Below are 22,159 nucleotides of genomic sequence, written 5' to 3' on the forward strand. Positions count from 1 at the left end.
ACACATGAAAATGGCTTTTCACCAGTATGAATCACTGTGTACCGAGTTAAACTCTCAGCATGGATTTGAACTTGTGTCTTTAATTACTTCAGCAAAACTCACCGTTTTTACCAAATTCTGTAGCTTTCGGTGTACTTCTAAATCTGCTCCTTAGTCGCATCTTTTCCGGCCTGCTACTGCCTCTAGTGGCATGGAGGTGGTAACACAACTAATATAATTACATTACTAAATCAGAATACCACCAAGTCTTTGTTATTTATTGTTAGTTTTTCAGAATGTAGAGCTAATTAAATGATCTAAAGACCTTAAAGTGGTTCCAGTTTCTCTCGATGGCCAACCTGTTGAAACTGGCAAGTTTTAAATACCTTGGGTCGTTCCTGGACAGTCAGCTCAACTTTGTTGAAAACACTGACTATATTTTGAAGAACTGTTCTCAGAGACTCTACCTTTTAAGACTAGTGATCTTGGGTTTACCCAACTAGACTCTAGGTGGGTAACCCAACTAGAATTTGGGGGGGAAAAAAATCATATTTTACTACAGAATGATTTAGTGAGTGCGCATATGAAACTGGTGGGTTCGGTACCTCAAAAAAGGTTAAGAACCACTGCTCTAGTGGGTTGCTGGCAGGGGGTGAAAGTAGGGGGGTACGGTGGGGTACTGCGTACCCCTAAACAATTTAGCGGGGGTACACAGTACCTGCAAGAGAGGGGAGCGGCTGTCTGCTGTAAAGAATCAATGGGTTCACTGTGCAGCCGTGAATTAACCCACTAATCAGCTGTGACTGATTAGTTTTTCAAGAACAATCTAAAACACGACTTAATCAGTTAATAAGTAGCTTTTTTCCCATTTCATATTTTTCTGAACTCTTAATGCTTTGCTAGACCAGCGGTGCAATATGTCGATCGCGGAAGGTTTTGAGTCGATCTCGGCATCAGGTGACAAACTAAACGCTGCCAGGAGGCTGAGACCAGCACGTCCTCCTCTGACTGGCTTATCAAAATGTTTGTAACTTTATTAAAGAACAACAACCCAAATCAGCAAAACATGTTCAAATTAATGACCCAACAATAATAATCTCAGTGATTATTGTTTCTACAAGGTGTTGTGCATTTCTGTGCGTTTCGGTTCTATTACCAAAATAATGAGCAGAGCAGGAGTTTAAAATTAACTAATCAACCACCGCTGTGTTCAGGGAGGCTTATTAATGACCGCAAAATAAATATCAAGCCTGAAAACCTATTGTAACGGACTGAATGTTATGTTTTTAGCGTAATCTCATGGGAACGTAAAACCATGGGAAATATGTTTCATTAAGTATTTAACAGACAAATGGCTTCTACAGCCATAATTATGTGAAATTAAATTAATTGTCTAATATTAAAAAAAATAGTTTGGGCATCTCGCTTTGAGCTCAGAGTCTGAGAGGCTTTTCCTCTGTCAAACTTTTTTTTTTGCCTCTTATTTAGTGGAAATATTGATGTTGATGAGACTTTCTCTAAAATGATAACATTTTTCAACCTTTATAGCTCCACTGTTGAAAATGAGAAGCTAACATTCACAAATGACAGTGAAATAAAATCCAGTCCAACATCTGGTTTGAGGTGATTCCTCTGGAACTTGTTGGAGGTAAAACATCCCAACTTCAGAAGATGAGCTTTAACCTAACAGAGCTCTGTGGTTCCTCCTGTCAGTATGAGAGTCAGGGTGAGGAGGCATCATGTTAGGAAGAGAAGTGGAAGCTGCAGGATCTTCAGAACAAACAGGTCATGATGCTGGGCTGCTGATTATCCCTCTGTCTGGACACAGGATCAATATAACCAGTTTAAAATGAATGGTTATATGCCAGACATGGAAAACTGGGGTCCACTCCATGCCATGATGTTCAGGATTTAGGTCTCATGGCATCTCAAGGTGTCAACATTGCAGCCAGTGGGCTGAGGGAAATACAGCTTTATTTTGCAGCAATTAGAGCTACCCAGCTTTTATCACTTTGCAAAAAAGAAATTATCAGCACAGAAACTCCAAATAGTACCCCCAAGAATTTAAAACTACTTTCACCCCTGGTCATCCCTGTGCATACTTCCACTAAATCTGCATCCTTACTGTCACAATCTGCAAAAGGAAAGAAACAATGAAGAAATCCTATTAGAGAATTGTTGCTCTTTTTGTATGTTTTTAGATATGAGTCCACACTGACTGACCCAGGTACGGTGGGTTCTGACTCAAATCAAGAATCTTTGTCTCCTTTGGGGGAAATGTTGTCTGGAAAGGGAAATTCAACTTAGTGAGAATCCCACCAAGTTGAAGTGAACTCAAAGGGAAGCAGGTCAGGCTGTTCCTCTAAGGAGCGACTGGCAGTACAGGTATTACAGGTGAGAGTCAGGTAAACAAAACCAAGTTGTACAACAGATGTGTTTTTATGAGGTCCTTTGTCGCTGTCTGCAGCCGTGCGTGGCTGGGACAAAGGGCGACTGACACTGAGATAAAAAGATAATCTGTCTGACAGAATGCGGAAGTATCAGTTTTCTACTGGCACTGATTCCCACTCCTGCTGCTCCTTCTCAGCATTCATTGTCTCCACTTCCGCCTGTCTTGTGGTTTTCCCCCCTACAGTCTTGCTGCAGGCTGAGGAACAGTTCAGGTGTTTCATCTTAATCCCCCACACCGTAAGTTCTGCATAAAAAGAACATGTAAGAGGTAATAAATAACTTAAAAGCCTCATACAGTTTAATTTTGCACCTCAGGTATTTAACTCCGACGTTGGCAACTGTGACAAAATCTGTCATAGATCATGAAAGTTTTCTCCTTTTACCATCAGAGATCCAGTGGAAAAACAAACTTTATGTACAACTGAAAGCTCTAAATTAGATGATCTTTGTGATCTTATTTTATTACATTGCTTTGATTATGTATTTCTTTATAAAAATAAATGGCACCTCTTATTTGTAAAGCACCTTGAGATAAAAATAAAATAAAATACATTGATAAAATGTGCATCAATCTCACCTGAACACAGGATAAATCTATTGAAAAAAGTAAAAATAAAAACAGTCAATAGTTTGACCATATACAGTTACGACAGCGTATTAGGGCCATAGATAGGAAGAAAAAAGAAAAATAAATGTCCACCAAAGGAAAAATAAAGATGTTTTCTAGGGAAAAAAAATTCTGTGCAACAAAATGAGAAAATTTGCTATAAAAACAACTCAGAACATTTTTAGATTAATTTCAATAATTTTCTAGAAAAGAACATTTCTGATTTTTTTTTTTCTTTTAAAACCCTATATGCTGTCATATATGGTAGATAAACAAGTCGGTGAAAACTAATTGAAATTATTCAACTAAAACTGATTTTTTTTTAACCCTTTCATGCATAGCGGTCACTACAGTGGACAGCTATCTAAGCCATTTTCTTGTGCTTCTTGTGGATTTGTTATAAATGCACACCGACCACTGAAGTGGACACTAATGCATCATAAAATACACCATCAACTACTGGCCATCAGCTGCAAATGCAAGAAATTATTTTTTGTTAAATCCAATATGGCCGACAGACAAAAAAGCATGCCGACCAACCCGGTCCCTCCTTCTACTGTCGACGACTCTTACAGGTAAAAAAAATATTGTGACATCAGATAACCCCTAAAGAACAACACAACTGATGTATTTTTAAAATAACAACTTTGTTTTTGGAGACAATTACAATTGATCACCTAAAAAGAAAAATTAAAAATATATATTTTTACAAAAAATTTTCCCTGCCTTTTATATGCCTTAAGAAAATTAAAAAAAAATATTGGAAAAAAATCCTGACTCAAAGGATCATAATTCATGCATGAAAGGGTTAAAATGTTGATCACGTCATGAGAGGAAAACATTTTTCTTTAAAAGTTGAAGTGCGCTTTGGAGCCCCCTGCTGGCGGGTTCTGGGACAACCTGTCCGGCTGTAAACAAAACTCAAGATGCCATCAGATTAAGTACCAGGCCTGCATATTCAGACTTTTATGTAATATATTACACATTTTCTTGTTGAAATCAAGAAAAATAAGACATTTTTCAGCAGACTCACATAAAAGAATATAAAATAATAATTTCAGCTTTTTTTTATTTTTTTTTTAGAAGTTTTATTCACACACTTTCAAAAAATAACAATAACCTGTTTTGTATCTTGGCTACTTCTTTAAATCAAAAGAATACAGAACCAGCAATGATCGTTAAATAAGTACTAATTTATTAAATTTGAGAGTACAAAAATGCAACAGATTGGTTTAAATTAGCAAATTATTCCACACCTACTTAATTAGTGTTAAAAGAGATAAAAACCTATTAAATTCACAGTCAGATTATTGTTCAAAAAGAAAGCTAAGTGCAGTGGAGGAAACCACGCGGAGGTCTATTTTATTCACCAATCCTGGTTCTGGTCCAGGACGGCCCAGTGGGCCTGGAAGGCGCTGAGGCCTCCATGGTAACGGCCGCTGATGAAGCGCAGCTCGGCGTCTGGGTGGGTCGGATACATGTTGAAGGAATTACCCGAAGGCTGGCCGACCTGCAGGGAGCGGCCTTTGTTGGTGACGAGGATCATGGACTGGATGTAGTGGGAGTGCTTTCCGGACACCTGGATGATTTTCTCATCTTCGAACAGCTTGATCTCTACGGGTTGGTTGTACGTGTATCCGGCGATCTCGGACCAAACGGATCCGTAGCAGAACTGGATGCTGAGGGGAAAGAAAAGGTAAAATAATCACATTTCATTTGACTGGAAATGGTGAAATTATGTTGAAGCCTGATGTACCAAATGTGACACATAAAATTGTTTTGTTTTAATAAAGAGGCCAATAAATAGCTAAACTTTAAAGTTTACAAATCTCTGGTGATTCTTTCCTGGATTGGACTTAAAAAAGAACAATTTTTTATTTATTCTGAGACTTTTACCTTTTTCCTCAAGTTGGAAAATATATTTTACTTTCTCTATTTAAGAAAACCTCAAAAGAGAAATAGTGTAAATGTTTAAGTGTGCAGTTTTTTTCTAATGTATTAAAAAAACACAAAGCGAAATGTATCAATTATGAACATTTTTAAATATATAAAACAAGGTGATGATTCTGTTTTATTCCATTTTAAATAACTCAGTTTAAATAGAAAATCAGAAATATTTATAAAATAATTTGATTTAATAGGTAGCCCTCCAAAAACTAAAGAAATAACAACAATAATCGCAATAAATAAATAAAAATGATAAAAATATATCCATGGATGTAACTATCAGAACATTTTGAACTGTGTAGAAGGAAACGAACGTCACATTTGATAAATTAGGTTTTTATTTTCTTAAAAAATAAAAAAAAGTAAAAACATTTTGGACGTTTCTGACTGTCGGATGGATTTTAAGATTCTTTTAGCAGCTTATAGAGTTTTAAATGTTTTGGCCTCTTACGTCTTCAGGATCTTTTGGATCTTCGCTCCGTCCAGAACCTTAAGGTCCAATAATCAGTTGCTGTTTAAAGTTCTTCGGACCCGATGTGAAGCAGATCGGACGTTCTCTGTTGCTGCTCCTTTTCTAATCTCTCCAGATTAGATCTGCTCACAGTCTGGATTATTTTAAACTGATTCTTAAAACTTATTTTCCTTCGTTGGCATTTAATTGAGGCCTGGTACTGTAACGTTTCTGTTGTGATGTTTTATATTTACTTTATTTACTTATTATTATTACTCTTATTTTTTTGTATTGTTATTTCTTCTTGTTCTATTGTTTTACCGTTTTTGTGCTTTGTGGTGTTTTAATCTTGTTTTTAAAAGTGCTATGTAAATAAATTTGACATTTTCATTTTATTCAGCGGCTCTCTTGTTTCTAAAAAATGTGGATTAATAACAACATTTGTTAATTTCAAATAAATCAAATGATTTATTTTAAAATAAATGTTCAGTTATTTTATTTTATTTGTTTTCCCCTGGCACTTTTACAAAAACACTTATTTTAAAAGGATCACATGATATGAGCATTATTTTGTTCGATCTGTTTTTCCTGCCATTAGGTTTGAATATTTGTTTTTTTTTTTAAAACATTTTCAAAAATATAAACATCCTGTAGAAGTAAATGTTTGCATCCTCGCTTTTGTGGCATGTAATTTTTTTTAATTTTATTTTAAAACCAACAAAAATAAAAAAAAAATGTCAACACTCAATAGATACGTATCAAAAATATATAATCAATAAAAGTGTAAAAGTTACATGTTTTTCTTTGTTCTGAAACCTAAAATTGAAATTACAATTCAGTCATAATTGGTTCGTTGTACTATTTTTTTTTTTACAAAGAAAATAAATTTTGTAGACGGATCTGTTGAACACAAACCCAGAGATTTTTACCCGTAGACGTGGTTCCCCCAGGCCTCCCAGGCCCGGATGGCCGTGATTCTTCCCTCTCCGGTTATGCTGTACGAGGAGCCGCTTCCTGATCCCACGGACGGAGAGAACGAGTAGTGGGAATCTGCAAACAGAAACAAACACGAGAACAGCTCAGAAAAACTGTTCGGATTTATTCTGAGCAGTTTAAAGAATCCCGTAGCAGTTTGTACTCTTACCCTCTGCCCACACACAGGCTGCCAGCAAAGCGAGGACGGCAATGCAGCGCATTCTGTAAACAAATTAATAAAAGTTCAACTTCTTTCACTTCGTTTATGAAACGTGAAGTTGGAAATGGAAACGGAGGATCAACTTTACCTGTCTGATTCAAAGGTAAACCTGCAGATTAAATATGGAAACTTTAACCTCCTTAGCAGTTATCATAGACACTCTCTACATGCAACAAATCTATTTAATTAAACATGTACTTACAGTAATAAAAAGGGTTTTTTTGGCACCTGTGCTGTTTCCTCAGCGACTGTCTTCAACCTGTCATGGCCGGCAGCTTTTTATATGTCCCTCAGTAGCTCTGAATAATTTCACAGAAGCTTTAAACTGTTTCCTGTCTGTAATTGGCTGCTGGCTGACAGGTGAATGTTATGTATTCATCCCATGTGACACCTGGAATCAAAACTGGTGGCTCACTGCCCATCTGATGAGGGAAAGGAATGAGGAGCTGCCCTCCAACCAAACATTTGTCGTGTGAAAAATGCAAATAAGTCACTGGTTTATTTCCTTGAAGCTCCGAAGAAAGCTTATTTTTATGATTTTAAAATGAATTCACTTTTTTTAAGTTTGGTAAACTTAGAAACTCAGATTCATAATTTTGAATCTAAGTTTAAAACCTGATGCGCTTATCTGATCAGATCCTGCTCACCAGCAGGGGGCGCCCAAGAGCCTGAAATTGTCCCGTTTGAGGCTGAAAAAATTATATTTGTAACAGCGGTAAATGTGCAAAGCTATATACTTTACAAAAGCTGTTAACAGAGGAACAGTTTTACACGAATGTTGCTAAAAATGACAAATAATCAACTAAGGCTTTTAAATACAGATGATAACAAATATAAGATTTTCAATTTGATCATAGAATAATTCGATTTAATGAGGCTAAAAGTATCAGCAATGTTTTGTTTACATCTAATCTTGTAATTATGTTGGAAACTGTTTTTGTGACATAATTTAATGTAAATATCAACATCCCGTAGAAGCAATGTGTCCACTCTCTTAAAGCAAAAGGTTTTCTTTATTTCAATGCGCAAAAAAAAAAAAAAAATCTTGTTCCTGTAGTAGATATTTGTAAAAAAAAAAAAAGTTATATATTTTTCAAAAGTAATTTTAACATTTGTGGCTCTAAATGACTTTTATTTTGCTGAACTGAGGGAAAATTGGCTCTATGGGTTGTAAACGTTGCAAACCTCTGGTCTGTATTTTAGTATTTTAGATTTAATGTTGCTATTGGAAACAGAAAATAGAGACCAGACTCCTGGTCTTTTTATCATAAACTGGTTTTTAAAGTTTGTTGTGGATCTGCAGATTTGCTCCTATTAAAAGTGAATTTATTTGTTTTCTCAGCTGCTCATGTTTTATTTAGCTTTTATTTTGCTTTTAATAATAAAAAGTTTTTGTTTTTTTGTTTTCTTCTTTCTTGTCAGAGTTTGGGTCACAGAGTTTGGGTCCAGCATCACAGCGCCTGAATCATTGGTTTGTTTTCATTTTTTGGCAGGTGATAAGAAGGAAGTGGACACTTTCCTGGTGGTTATTTTTAACCTGCTGTGACATGAGGACTGACTGGCAATCCCACTTTTTAATCTCTTGCATAATCTGCACGTACTACCTCTGAATTAAAAAAAAACACTCATTACAGGAAGAACAAATGAAAGCACGCAGCCTTTTGTTCCCTTCAAATGATGGCCTTACAATGTCATAATTAGACAATAAATACTAGCCTGTGCAAAACTGAAACTGTAATTTTAATTTCCGCTTTTTAAATTGTCTTTCATTCTCCATAGTTGAGCTAATGAACACATCTTATTAGGATATTATATGAATAAATGTCTCCATTTCCTGAATTTTGGCTCATGACCGTTTTTAGCTAGCTGGAGCTAAGCTAGCATATGCTAATCTTTCTTTCTATTTCCACTTCCATTTTCAGGGAAAGTTTTTATTCTTTCACCACAATAAGTTGTTGTTGAAGCCACAAAAAACGTCAAAAATGCCCTGTAAAGTGAAATATTGTCTCCATGTTTGTTCATCTGTGTACAAAGAAGGAAGCAGGAACAAATATGAAGTGATTAATTGTATGAATTTATTTTTGCTTTAATGAAAGAACAACACAAGAATGCTCAACTTATAAAAAGAAAGAAACAGACAATATAACAGACTCCCTTTACCAAATTATACATATAGTTTAATAGAAGCATTTATCTTTATATTTAGAGAAAAAGAGAATAAAGTAGGCTCTTTTATGGAATACCTTCATGTATATTTAGTTTACTTATTTTTTTTAAATCACAACTCCTTTAAAATGTTAAAAAGAAATCAATAAAAGAGAAAGTTTTGTAAATAAGCAGTACTAACCATTCTACTTTACCAGATCTTAATTTAAAAAAGTCAATCAAAGAGGCGATTTAAAAATGAATGATACACAATCAGCTTTAAAGTTTGGGAAAATGTATATCATTTAAGTGAAATTAGCAGCATTGCATCGTCGTTTTGTCTTCATCATTAATCATCAGTGAAGTCAGAGTCCACGACGGCCCAGTGGGCCTGGAGGGCAGTGGGCAGCCCACTGACCCAGCCGCTCAGGAAGCGCAGCTCGGCGTCTGGGTGGGTCGGATACATGTTGAAGGAATGGCCGGACGGCTGGCCGACCTGCAGGGAGCGGCCTTTGTTGGTGACAAAGATGAGCGACTGGATGTAGTGGGAGTGTTTCCCAGAGATCTGGATGATCTTCTCATCGTCATTCAGCTTCAACTCTTTGGCTTCGCCGGAAACGTAGCCGACAACCGGAGTCCAGCCGGAAAATTGATACTGGAACTGGAAGCTGAGGGGACAGGAGGAGTTTATTACATTTATGAAGATAACAACCTAGATATATGGTGTGTAGATCTTAAATTTCAACTTTCACAGTACATCCCTTCAAGCTGCAATATGCAACTTTTATGTAAAAAACTTTTTAAACATGTTAGTTGTGACAGTTTGGTATGAGGCAGAAAATCGATGAAAAAAAATCAAGCTCTTCTGTCTTCTCCCATTGCCAACTAAAAACAACCAATCAGAGCGAGGAGGCGGGTCTTAGCGCTGTCAATCACCCTCGTGTGTGCTGTTCTCCCCAATTGATCTCTGCTACACTACGGTGTCTTCCAGAAAGCAGAGCCTGTCGTGAATGCTAAGGCTAGTTAGCATTCACAGCAGATAAACAGATTTCCTGTAACAGTAAGCTGTTTCTCCGAAATTAGCACATTTAGCAATGGATACACGCATGTAATTGACACCGCTAAGTCCTTCGTCCTGACTCTTATTGCTTGCTTTTGGTCAAGAACTGTGCATTTATTTAGATGGCAGTAATAGCTCAGGGAGGAGGTGGACAGGATTGATCTTTTCACGGATTATGTCACAACATGGTGATCGTTTTAGGAAATACGTAATAAACATATATATTTTTAATAGAAGTTACATACTGCATCTTTAAAACATCATGAATGCAGGAAGAGAAAGCTTTGTAGCTTTGATCTGTTTTTGAGAAACCATTGTTTTAAAGCTGCAGTATGTAACTTTCATAAAAAGCTGTTTGGTTTTTTTACATATTTGTTAAAATTGTCACCATGTTGTGACAGTTTAACGTGAAAAGATTGATCTCCTCCACGTCTTCCCTGAGCTGTTATTTAGTTATTATTATTACACCGTCCAGACTAAAGACAACCAATCAGAGCCAAGAGGAGGGTCTTAGTGTTGTCAATCAACTTTGTGTTTGCACTGCTCAATTTGCTAAAAGCAGAGAAACAATTTACCGTTCCAGAAAAACCGTATATCTGCCGTCATCGATGGCCATGCTAACTAGCCTTAGCATTCATCACAGACCCTGTGAATAGACTGAGAGCAACGGTTGGGGTGAGAGCAGCATATACACAAACATGATTGACAGCGCTGAGACCCTCCTCCTGGTTCTGGTTGTTTTGGACTGAGCTGTGTATTTCTGTGAGAAGGCAGAGCAGCTTAATTTTTTCACAGATTATTTGCCTCATATAGATGATCGTATTTTAAAAACAAAAACATATTTTTTTATAAAAGTTCTGCACCCCAGATTTAACGATGTTTCATTGTTTAGCCAGTTAAATCTCCAGGTTATGCAGAAAGTTAAGAGAGTAAAATTATTTAATTGGTTTTTTTATGGTGCTTAAGAATAAATCAAATTCAAGTCAAAGCGCTAGAAAGTCAAAGACTGACAGAAAAATCCCAAATCGTCGTGATCGATTTCTAATCTTGAACAATCACCCGTAGATGTAGTTGTTGGAGAGCTCCCACACTCTGACGGCGGTGATTCTGCCGTCCCCGACCACGCTGTACGAGACACCTCCTCCCCCTCCCACCGACGACGAGAACGAGTAATGAGAGTCTGCAGGGAAAGCAGTAAAAATACCAGCAAAACCATGAACATCACAGGAAAACTAGCACTTCAGTTTCACTCTGGTAGAATAAAGCTTTTATAAACACATTTCTAAACTGTAGAGCTGGATGTTATCTGCTCTCTTACCGTCAGCCAGAGCACAGGCCGTCAGGAAAACAAGGACAGCAATGAAACGCATTCTGTGAAACAAATTAATCCTGATTCAGCAGGGATTTATTCAGTTTATATAAATATTACAATTACAGAGAAAGCAGAAATACTTCTTACGTTTCTGACCAAATGTTTGCAAGAGGAGCAAAGAAAACCTGAGGAGGAAATATTTGTACGTGTTACCACTGCTGATCGTTTAGCACATAAATCCAACTAACCACAATAATAAACACAATTTTAAAAAACGAGATACTCACAGTGTTTTAAATGTTTCAAGCTTTCAGAATCCGTGTCCAGCTCTTCCTTTCTCCTCCTCTCACATGCTAAGCGGCGCTAGCAATGACTTTATGCCAGCATGGAATGACTTCAAGCACATTTTCTAGGTAATTCCCTCTGATTACTTTACCGGTTCTCATTGGCAGATGGGAACTGTTTCAATCTGATGTCTTCCTGAAAAGACACACCTTTCAACACCAAGCATTGTCAGAAATACATTTAAAGTATGCATGGTACGCCTACTAACTCAGCCACTCTTACTGGCACTGTTGCACAAAACAAATTAGTGCTTTCAGATTAGATCTGTGGGATTAAGGGAGGCAGTCTAATGTTTGCAGAGTCAACTTGAGCTTTTTTTTCCTCGTGCCGTGAGATGCAACTGGAAATCTAACTTTTTTTCTCATCTGTGGAGTTGTCAGGCGCCACATCTCTGAGAAATCTCACTTGAACTTCCAGGAATTGCATTAAAACAGATCAAGTTTTGAGGAAACGCTCATAGTTTAGTTCTACATGTCCATTTCATCCAGTTTTGGATCAAATGCTCTCGATGAAATGATTTTCTTACTTCTTGCAAAGTAAGAAAATCATGCAAAGATTTCCCTTCTTTGCATGAAAGTAAGAACATCTGTACTTAGTCTATTATTTCTGTCGTAACTAAAAAACCAGCACCTCAGTCTTTAAACAGAATTTGTTGCAAGTGGGCCAACATGTTTGTTTTGGTAACTCTTGCCCGACCAGAAGAGACCATTGGGTTGAAGGTCACAACCGAAGGTCATTCCATCATCCACAGCCCCAGGTTCTGGAGGGAGTCGTTTTAATACCCTTCAAAAGCTCATTCTAGTGCAAATATCTTACTGCACTTGAAATGAGACATAAATAACTCCCAAGTAACATCTGAGCAAGAAATCAGAGCTTGTTTTAAGTCAATAATTCCTTAACATCGATTTATGGCAGATTATTTCACTTATAACATGGGAAAATGTCTAATTGAAAAATCAATTGATTTATAAGTGTGAGTGTGTTTGTTCTGTGATGGACTGGATCTGTCCAGTTTCTCACAGAATAACTAAAAATCCACCAATATTACATTGATCATTTGCAATCCAACAGTTGGATGAGATCTGGAGTGTTAATTTATTTTTAGTGTAAGAACAATAATAAACGTTAACTGTAAACACAAGCCAGATCTAAATTGGGCATTTTTTAAATGTAGGAAGCCATGTTTGTTTGTGTGTGTAGAAAAAAAGAAAAGCCAGCCACATATATATTCTGATTAGTTTTTATTAAAGTTTTCATTGACAAATAAAATCCTGAGTTAGAACCTTGGAACCAAAGTCAGACAGAAATACGGGTTACAAAATGTTTAGGATTCACAAACATAACAAGAAACACATTCATATTTTTTATGAATACTAAAATCATTTACTTTGAACCTGCAGAGCAAAATGCAAAATAAAAATTTCCAGTGACAATATATATGAACTGTCTTCTCATTAAAGCAGATTTTAATCTAAGTTTTAATATATGAATAAATATTAAGCAAATTAAAGTCAAAATTATTCAATGTGGAGAGAATATCAGTTTGAACGTGGAAACCATTTATTTCACCGTAACTTAATTAGTCTCACTGCTGTCAGTATCGAGGACGGCCCAGTGGGCCTGGAATGAAGTGGGCGGCCCGCTGACCCGGCCGCTGAGGTAGCGCAGCTCGGCGTCCGGATGGGTCGGATACATGTTGAAGGCGGTGCCGGCGGGCTGGCCCACGTGCAGGGAGCGGCCTTTGTCTGTGACGAAGATCAGCGACTGGATGTACTGAGCGTACTTCCCAGACACCTGGACGATTCTTTCGTCGTCGTACAGATGCAGCTCGTTGGGTTCGCCAGACACGTAGCCGACAACCGGAGTCCAAACGACTCCGTAGCAGAGCTGGAAACTGAAGGAAACAGGAAGTGAGGTGTCACATGTTGATCTGGGGTGATTTAGGAAGAATATATAGACGGCACCTTCAAGTTACATTGGAAATATTTGTGGAATGGAATTCATTCAGTCATAAAAAGACAGTAAGCTGAAAATATTGTTGTCTATGTTTTTGTTCACACTTTAATGATCAGATTTTTGTAAAATCCAAATTTCCGAATATATACGACTTGTATGTGACCTGAAAGCGCCCTGCATGCGCAGTAGAGGGTGAAATAATGTCTTTTGTCGAGTATCAGTGACGTTCGGGTCGGATGAACGTGACCTGGACGTACACACTCAGATTAGATTTATATAGGATATCCAAGTAGCCTGGGTCTGATCCGTTTTATTCAGACTATCATGAAAAGCCCAGATATACAGATCACATTATGGCAAAAGTCAATCAGATTTAGGTCTGAATCAGGCTGCAGTGTGAACGTAGCCCAAGTCTTTGTAGTGCCTGATCGTAACTTTCAAATATTTACCCGTAGATGTAGTTGTTGTAGACCTCCCAGACTCTAATGGCGGTGATTCTGCCGTCCCCAACGATGCTGTACGAGGATCCGCCTCCTTGTCCCACAGCCTTAGAGAAGGAGTAATGGTCTTCAAAGACAAAAATAATACAAAGGGATTAATATCAGGCCTCAGGATGACATGGTGAATATCTGGGGCACTTTGATCACCATTGGGTCCAGTCTTGATTTTTCACAAGCTATTGGTAATTCTTTCTTCTTGATCGTTTCTTCCGTCTTTTCTGTTTCGTCTGTTAACTTAATACCAGGATCGATTCTGAAAGCGAACTGCACCAGCTGAAAATGCAACAAATGTTGCAATTTTGGTCCCAAATGAACCCAGTCTACCGGACCATCAGGTTCGGTTAGTGTCTCTTCAGCCGATCCTTCTCTCGTCCTTGGCAGGACATCAGCCATTTCCTGAATACCAGGCAGGATCTTATCTTGTCAGGTTTTCATGCTCACCGCACTACTGACACTCAGAGTGTTTGAAAAATAAAAACTGTAGAAGAACCACGGTGCTGGTGCTGTTGGACCTCAGTGCACGACGTTTGGGTCTGGTCCAGTACTTACCTGGTTTGAGTCTTGATTAAAAAGCAGGAATTTCTCTGTGTCAAAAAGTAACTATTCATCCGAGATGACAAAAATCGCATGTGGAGTACCTCATGGTTCCATCTTAGAGTCCATCTTGTTTAATATCTAAATGCTCTCATTAGCCCAGATTAGAACAAGTAGCAAGATTAATTTTCACAGCTCTGGATGATACACAGCTCTGAACCCATTAATCTGCATAGAAACAAATCAACACATAGATGTGCAGTAGCGTTTCATTTATTATAAGGAATCTAATTTAGATCAAGGATATTTCATTTTGCATTATGCATGGTGGATCTGATTGGCTAAAATATGTGATGATTTATGCATTTTTTAATTCCAATTCTAAGCAATGCACAATCTTAGCAATTATTTTTGTCTAGTCTCTAGTTTTTAGTCAATAATTCCTTAATATTGGTTAAATTGGCAGATTATTTCACTTTTATCTTGGGGAAATTGTTTCGTTATAAGTAAACTTATCTGCCTATTGAACTAGTGTTTTTTCATCAATATTAAGGAATTATTGACTACAAGTTTCTATATGTTGCTGATAAGTTACTTGTAAGTAAGTTTTGTCTTATTTCAAGCGTAATAAGATGTTTTCTCTAGAAACTAGACTAAAACTCTTAGAAGATTTGCTGTTTTTGCAGTGTATTTTTGACTTCTCAGGGTTTTGCACAGACTCAACAGTGACTCATGTCTACATGAGTTTTTTAAATGTTGAAGCATAGTGAAATACAGCATATATTAGTTATTTAGTTACTCACTTACCATCAGCCAAGGCACAAGCCGTCAGCAGAGCAAAGATAGCAACGTAATGATTTCTGTAAAGCAAATTGATAATGACTCAGACCTCTATGTGCAACAGGACTTCATTCAGTTCATATGATTAATAAGCTGACATTAAAAAACAATTTTACTTACATGTCTAGTAAAGCTTTTGCAGGATTAGCAGCGCAAACCTGCAGGAAAATTAGGAAATATTACAGTTATCTGTTAACGCATCAAGAGTGTCTAATTAACAACTGATCATTTTCTGAGTAATGCAAATTTTTAAAGCAGGTACTTACAATTTTCTTCCAATACCTCTTCAGACTTAAAGTGGTAGCAGATGTGTCCAGCTGTTCCTCTTTCAGCTACTCATCTCACTCCTTCAGCACAGCGGTCTGTAATGTGAGTGTGGCACACCCCCAGGTATATTTCTACAGATTTCCCACTGATTACCTTCCTGGTTCTCTCCACCAGTGAATCCAGTTTAGTCTGATGTGTTGCAGGAAATTAACACCTTTCATTAAAAAACATTGTTAACCAACAGTGTGGTACACTAACTTTAGTCCTGTTGTTTATAATGCATAGCATCAAATGTTTACAGTGTTTACTTGTTTTTCCTCTGGCTTTGGTATTAGATGTAACAGGAAATACAAGTTCTTCACGAGTTGTCATGCACTGTCTCGAGGAATATGTCGCTATGTACTTCTAAGAACTGGATCAGCAAATGTTTCCAGGAAAACTGCCTATTTATAAAAACTAAGTGAGGTTAAGATTTTTTGCTGAGGTCAGGGTGCAAAATTATTTCCTGAACATGGAATTGGAGCTAAAGAAAACGACCTGTACAGAACCTGTCGTCTTTCAGCGTTTTTCTTATCTCAACCTGAAGTCTGCCATCAATGTCAATGATGAAATCCAGTCACTCTCAGGACATAAAAAACTCAATGATTGTCAAGATGTGTGTTTTGATGGTGGAACCAAAAGCAGAGACGTTGAGTAAATGAAGAATGTTTAATGAAAAAATGAATGAATGACACACTTAAAAAAAGGAACACTGGGAGCCAAAGCAGAACAAAAAACATAAATCCAAGGAAAAATCCAGCAGGGAAGAAACAGGGAAAATAACAGGAGGAATCAGCAAAGTGTGAGCAGGAGAAGAGTTTAAACACTGAAGGTATATTCACTTCTAATGTAGTTGTTTTTATGTGTTCACCTATTGCTCTTTGTTTTGTGCTGGATTAATATCCAAATAATTTATCACAAACTCAGCAGGTCTTGGTCACAGTTTGCTGATGTGCTGAACAAACTGGTCTCCAATTAAAAATGTGGTAACACTTTATTTGAAGGGGGTTGAATAAGACTGTCATGACACTGTCATAAACATGACATAACACCCGTCATGAACATGAATAAGCCTTCATGAATATTTATGACTGTTGTCATAAAGTGTCATTCGGTAAATTATGACACTTTTAATACAAAGTTGACATTATTCAAAATGTCTTTGCTATGACAACTTGACATTAACCAAGAAATCATTACTGTTTAAACTTTACCTTTAATAACATAAAGTTACCTAATTTTTAAAGTGCAATCAGTAATACTTTTATAACAAATTTACATCAGTAATGATTTATTGGTTAATGTCATGTTGTCATAACAAAGACATTTTGAATAATGTCAACTTTGTATTAAAAGTGTCATAATTTACCGAATGACGCTTTATGACAAGTCATAAATATTCATGAAGGCTTATTCATGTTTATGACAGGTGTTATGTCATGTTTATGACATGTTTATGACAGTGTCATGACAGTCTTATTCAGCCCCCTTCAAATAAAGTGTTACCAAAACTATATGATAAACTGAAAAAATTAAACTACAAACTCATTAACTGTTGAAAAGGTAAAATATTGCAGAACATGATATATGTTTAATTATGAATATAAGGCTGAATGCTGTAATAAACTGAACAGGGAGATATTTTTGATGTGCCGTTAATGGCAGTCTTCACTGAAAAATACCACAAATAGATCTTTAAAGGTGAAGGCAGATGCAGTTTATTCATAAATCATATTTTAAAGTCAACAGTTAACATAAACATTGTTGTGTTCAGTATTTTCAGAAAAAAAAGACTTTTCATAATTGATTTGAACACATTAACAAAAACCCAGATTTGATCTTTAATTAAATTTCTGATGATGACGACTTGAAGGATGCATTTTTTTTTATTGATTAATCAAAAGAAATCCTACAAGAGTCTTAATTACCACATTGTATTTAAACCAGTGCAGTAAAAAAAGCTGTGAATCAGATTTCAGATCCCAACATCTGTCGTTTCTTCAGGCCTTAATGTCCGAAAGAGCTGTTGGTTGGGCTCAAGGACGGATCAACGATGGCCCAGTGGGACCCCAAAGAGGTGAGGCCTCCGTTCAAATGGCCGCTGATGAAGATCAGCTCGGCCTCGGGGTGGTCCGGGTACATGTTGAAGGACGTGCCAGACGGCTGACCCACAGACAGGAAGCGGCCCCGGTTGGTTGTGAAGACGATGGACTGCAGGTAGGAGGAATACTTCCCAGAAATCTGGATGATGGCTTCCCCGTCGTACAGCTCGATTTCCTGGGCGTCCCCGTATATGTAGCCAACAATCGGAGACCAGAGGTATCCGTACCGGAACTGGATCCTGGAGAAAAGGACAGAAATACTTTGAAAAAATGCAGGGGAAACTGATTTTTACAGCTACACCGCCGTAAAAATGCAAGTATTTTTGGTCTAATTTCTAGCGCCAAAAAGGGATCTGTGATCTGGCAACAGGCTTAATACACAGCAAATACACAAAACCTTACCAAGTATTTTTGGTCTAGTTTCTAGTGTAAATACTTGGAATAATATAAGACATAGGACTCTGTTTTAAGTCAATAATTCCTTAATATTGATGAAAAAGTTCCAGTTCACTTAAAACATGGGGAAAATGTCTTGTTATAAGTGAAATAATCTTTCTTACCAATTTTAAGGAATAATTGATTTAAAACAAGCTCCTATGTACTGCAGAAAACTTAGTTGTAAGTAGCTTTGTGTTATTTCAAGTACAATACTAGAAACCAGACCACAAATATGTTTGTGTTTTTGCCTGCTGATTCCAAAGATTAATTTTTGGACCTCACATCTTTGAGAAATCCGCTTGGAGATTTTTTTGATTTTTTCATCATGGTTTATTGTCAATGTAAATATGCAGAATATGCAGAAAATGTCTTGCTAACTTACGCTCGGATGTAATTGGAATAATATTCCCAAACTCTCACAGCGGTGATCCTTCCCTCACCGGTGATCACGTAGGAGCTCCCACCTCCCGACCCAACGGGTGGAGAGAACGAGTAGTGTGGCCTGACTGGAGTGGGGAAAAACAAACACGTTGCTTTTAAAAATACTAATCAGATGCTTAGAAATGAATAAACAAAATATCTGTTTTGAAAACCCTCTGATGTTTTAACCTCTGGTAACATGGAGACTTACGATCTGCCGCAGCAGAAGCAGCAAGCAGAACAAAGACGGCAACCAAAAGCATTCTGCACAAGAAAAAAAAAAGCTACTTTATCTGAGAAAATCTGCACTGTAATCACACAATATTAAACAAAAATACAGAAAACATTTTTACCTGACTGCTTATCTTGTTTCTAAACTCTCAAAAAGCTGAGCGGCAGGGTGTACCGTGTGTTTGCATGTTGATCTCTGCTTTTATACTGCATTTTTTTGTTACGTCTGATGTCATTGGTTGATCGGCCAACCTTAAAACAACGTACTGAAGCGTTAGGGAGCAACCTGCTGTCAGGAGGTGTTTCCTTTGTCAAAGCCAGCATGCCAGCAATCTGTTTCAAGGAAGATATGCAGCTTAGAAATGATGAACACAATGACAGTGCCTTTATATTTGTCACTATAAAGTTGTTTAACCTGTGTGAGTATATTTACAAACTACCAGGTTGTGTTTTTCTTAGCTGCCTTTACCTTTATTTTACTTTAACTCTTCTAGACCTTTAAACATGAAGTTTGCCTGTTTATTATCCTACAATAAACAGTTTGACTAGATACTTTATTCTCGTGTCTAATTCACCAGACTAATTGCAGTAAACAGGTTTAGTTTTGAACTCACCAGGAAGCAAGTGCTTTGTGATCTGTGGTTTCTTGTAACTGTGGCAAGTCCTAGAACTGGAATTACGACCTCAAAGGGTTTCTGACATATAAACTTGATACTTTACTATTTACAGCAACTTTCCCGAGGATGTTTTTCATAAGAAACTTTGCGGAAAACAGATTCTCAAAAGAGGAATCCATTAAAGGTTAATTAATACAATCGATGGGATCTTCATTTTACTTAAAATGACTCATTGTATTTTTTGTTTTTGTTTTTTTTGCATTGCATATCTTTATTTAAACTTTTTAGTTTCTACTCTGTGGTCACGCATATGTGTGCATTATGTGGCAGAAAGCCAGCTGGTAAACGGGGACCAAACTTAATCTCTTTAAGACCAAACTGCTTTAATTTCTCCAAATTGTAACATTATTGCACCATTTTCATTGATTATTGGTTCTGATCTTTTTTGTTCATTTTTCTAGTTTCACTTAGTAGATTAACAGAGTATTTCAAACTCTAGCGAGTTTGCTGATTAAAATATTTTGACTGGAAGGTTGAATTATATTTGTTAGTAAACTCATATTTTGGAAAGAAAAACTAGCGTGTTTGTCTGGTTATGCAGATTTTGCATCTATTTAAATTTATTTTTATGATGACTTAGCTGCTTTGTGTTGAAACTGGTGTTGTGCACATTCTTGGCGTTGCTAGTGGGCAATGCCAGTGGGACTGCCTCAAAACCCCAAAACCAACACTTCTGATAATGACGAGACGCACCAGATATCAGTAGATATTGCTCCAAAACGAATGGAGAAGCTGCTGCCGGACCACCTCCACTCTGCTTTCTGAGACGGGGAGCCAGAAACTAGTTCTACACCTCGCTTCCTCTGGAAAAAATAAACACAGTAGTCTAATTTCAAACCGCAGATTCATCCCCTGTCTACAGCAACATCTAATTGAAGAATTATCTACTACCAAGACACTTAAACTGTCTCTGCTAAATAAGATGCCTATCAGCGAAAGGGCTTCTGGTTCAACACCTAAAGTGCATATTTAAGGTTCTTTTAAATCGTAGAAAAATATTTTCTGAGGCCAAGCTGTAAATCTGGTTGCTGTATTTGGTCTCTAATTAGCTAGCAAATTTAAATCAAATGACAAAATCCAACTGAAATCCACTACAGTACCAGCATAACACAGCAGAGGCAGCGAGCGGAAGAACAACAAAGCCCAGCAGAGTCCCAGCTCTGACCTGAGTTAGGTCGATTAAAAAGAGTTATAAACATTTCCAAAGATATGAATATTTTTAAGCCCAATTGAATGTGTGCTTATTACTCATCTATTTTATCTTTGTAGATATATTCCAATAAAAAGATCAAAATATCTGTAAATGTAAAGATACATTTTCAAAATTCTCCTAGCAGTTAGCACTGGAGTTAGCATTTCCAGGTCTGTGTGCATGTTGTTTTCCATTCCAATATCCGCTATTCTACGATTTAAATGATCTCTGTTTACTATGCTGTCAATAGGTCTGTCTTCTGACTCACCTGTGAACCTTCAATCTTAAACATGTAGCCAATGGCCTCCTGGCTCCTCTAGGTTTTATTCTATGTTTTTAGATCACAGTCCGGTCAGATCAGCATACGTTGTCAGAACAGCATGCATGCAGTGAGTACGCATGCGTGCGCCTGCGCATTAAGAGGTCCGCGACATTTAGAGGAGCTGTCAGCATACGCGACAAGATACGACGAAAATAAGTCAATAAATTGCTTTAAATTCTAAGTAGATGGATATACATGGACTGTCTGGTTGTAGTGTATTTAAAGCAGGGTCTAGCTGCAGTTGCAATCAACAACAAAAGATTTGTGCTAAGCATATGACGATCTGACAGCGTATGACAGATCGTCGTTAGTTCTCCTTCGTCTACGTCATTAACGGCTGTTGCTAGGGGCGCCATTTGTCTAGTACCTTTTATTTTGAAATATGGAACATGTCTATGAATTTCAGACCCGCTACGATACAAAGGCTTCAACATATGTTAACGTTAAGAAATATTCTTTTATGAGATGTTGTCTTTTCACCAACTTGTATATTTCATTGGTCCAACATTTTTGAAAAATATGAAGTGGACTTGATTGCTCCTAAAAAAATACGTAATAAATAATAAAGTAAGAGAATTTCCTACAAAATTATAAATAGAAGATATAAAGATAAAGATTTAAGTTGAACTACAACCCTATAAGTACTTTCTGCAAAAATCACAAAGAAAACCTTGTTAATCTGTTTAGGGATTGTTATACTAAAATATTCTGGAGGGAAAAGTCAATTTTTCTTTATTGAAATAATTTGAGTATTACTTTAACAGATAAAAGTTTCATTTGAGATGGAGAAATGTGAACTTCATAAAAAAAATTATTTTTATACGTTCACTTTTTTATTATTTATAGTAAATATATTCACACCTCAAAATATTTACGACAAAAACCAAATTTCCAGAATTGATCTTCTATTAATATTTATGTAGAATCTGTAAAACTAAGCTCAACCACTAATATCATGCAAATTATAACTGCAACCTTCAAGCACCGATTTGATTTTAATATTGTAAACTACTTGCTCTTTGTTCTCTAAAGCCTTTGGAAATCGTATCTGGTGTTGTGCATTCTTTGTTTTCAGTTAAAAAAAAGTTTAAACATATAAATTCTTTCTTTCATTTTGAAGAAAACAACTATACCTTATTAAAAATGAAA

General features: G+C 36.7%; 4 protein-coding genes across 4 annotated transcripts; all 4 read right to left on the reverse strand.

Annotated features, from left to right (window-relative positions):
• Positions 1-4,209: 4,209 nt before the first annotated feature.
• On the reverse strand, positions 4,210-6,974 carry LOC106911130 (zymogen granule membrane protein 16-like). Its single transcript, XM_014977878.2, has 5 exons — positions 6,833-6,974; positions 6,719-6,739; positions 6,580-6,632; positions 6,365-6,485; positions 4,210-4,716 (listed from the first exon to the last, which is right to left on the reverse strand). The coding sequence occupies exons 3-5, from the start codon at positions 6,629-6,631 to the stop codon at positions 4,404-4,406; spliced, it is 486 nt and encodes a 161-aa protein (XP_014833364.1). The 5' UTR covers position 6,632; positions 6,719-6,739; positions 6,833-6,974; the 3' UTR covers positions 4,210-4,403.
• A 1,709-nt stretch (positions 6,975-8,683) lies between these two features.
• Positions 8,684-11,606, reverse strand: LOC106911128 (zymogen granule membrane protein 16-like). Its single transcript, XM_014977876.2, has 5 exons — positions 11,435-11,606; positions 11,295-11,332; positions 11,154-11,206; positions 10,895-11,015; positions 8,684-9,443 (listed from the first exon to the last, which is right to left on the reverse strand). Exons 3-5 carry the CDS (start codon positions 11,203-11,205, stop codon positions 9,125-9,127), a joined length of 492 nt encoding a protein of 163 aa, XP_014833362.2. The 5' UTR covers position 11,206; positions 11,295-11,332; positions 11,435-11,606; the 3' UTR covers positions 8,684-9,124.
• Positions 11,607-12,716: 1,110 nt separating this feature from the next.
• Positions 12,717-15,961, reverse strand: LOC106911129 (zymogen granule membrane protein 16-like). The gene is made up of 6 exons (XM_014977877.2): positions 15,941-15,961; positions 15,589-15,654; positions 15,443-15,480; positions 15,290-15,342; positions 13,898-14,015; positions 12,717-13,386 (listed from the first exon to the last, which is right to left on the reverse strand). The coding sequence occupies exons 1-6, from the start codon at positions 15,959-15,961 to the stop codon at positions 13,068-13,070; spliced, it is 615 nt and encodes a 204-aa protein (XP_014833363.2). The 3' UTR covers positions 12,717-13,067.
• A 1,361-nt stretch (positions 15,962-17,322) lies between these two features.
• LOC106911133 (zymogen granule membrane protein 16-like) lies at positions 17,323-19,078 on the reverse strand. The gene is made up of 4 exons (XM_088009894.1): positions 18,942-19,078; positions 18,800-18,852; positions 18,551-18,674; positions 17,323-17,969 (listed from the first exon to the last, which is right to left on the reverse strand). The coding sequence occupies exons 2-4, from the start codon at positions 18,849-18,851 to the stop codon at positions 17,636-17,638; spliced, it is 510 nt and encodes a 169-aa protein (XP_087866020.1). The 5' UTR covers position 18,852; positions 18,942-19,078; the 3' UTR covers positions 17,323-17,635.
• Between the last annotated feature and the right edge of the window lie 3,081 nt (positions 19,079-22,159).

Source organism: Poecilia mexicana, unplaced genomic scaffold (assembly GCF_051168715.1).
Source record: "Poecilia mexicana isolate PSO_F unplaced genomic scaffold, ASM5116871v1 scaffold_11, whole genome shotgun sequence".
NCBI lineage: Eukaryota > Metazoa > Chordata > Actinopteri > Cyprinodontiformes > Poeciliidae > Poecilia > Poecilia mexicana.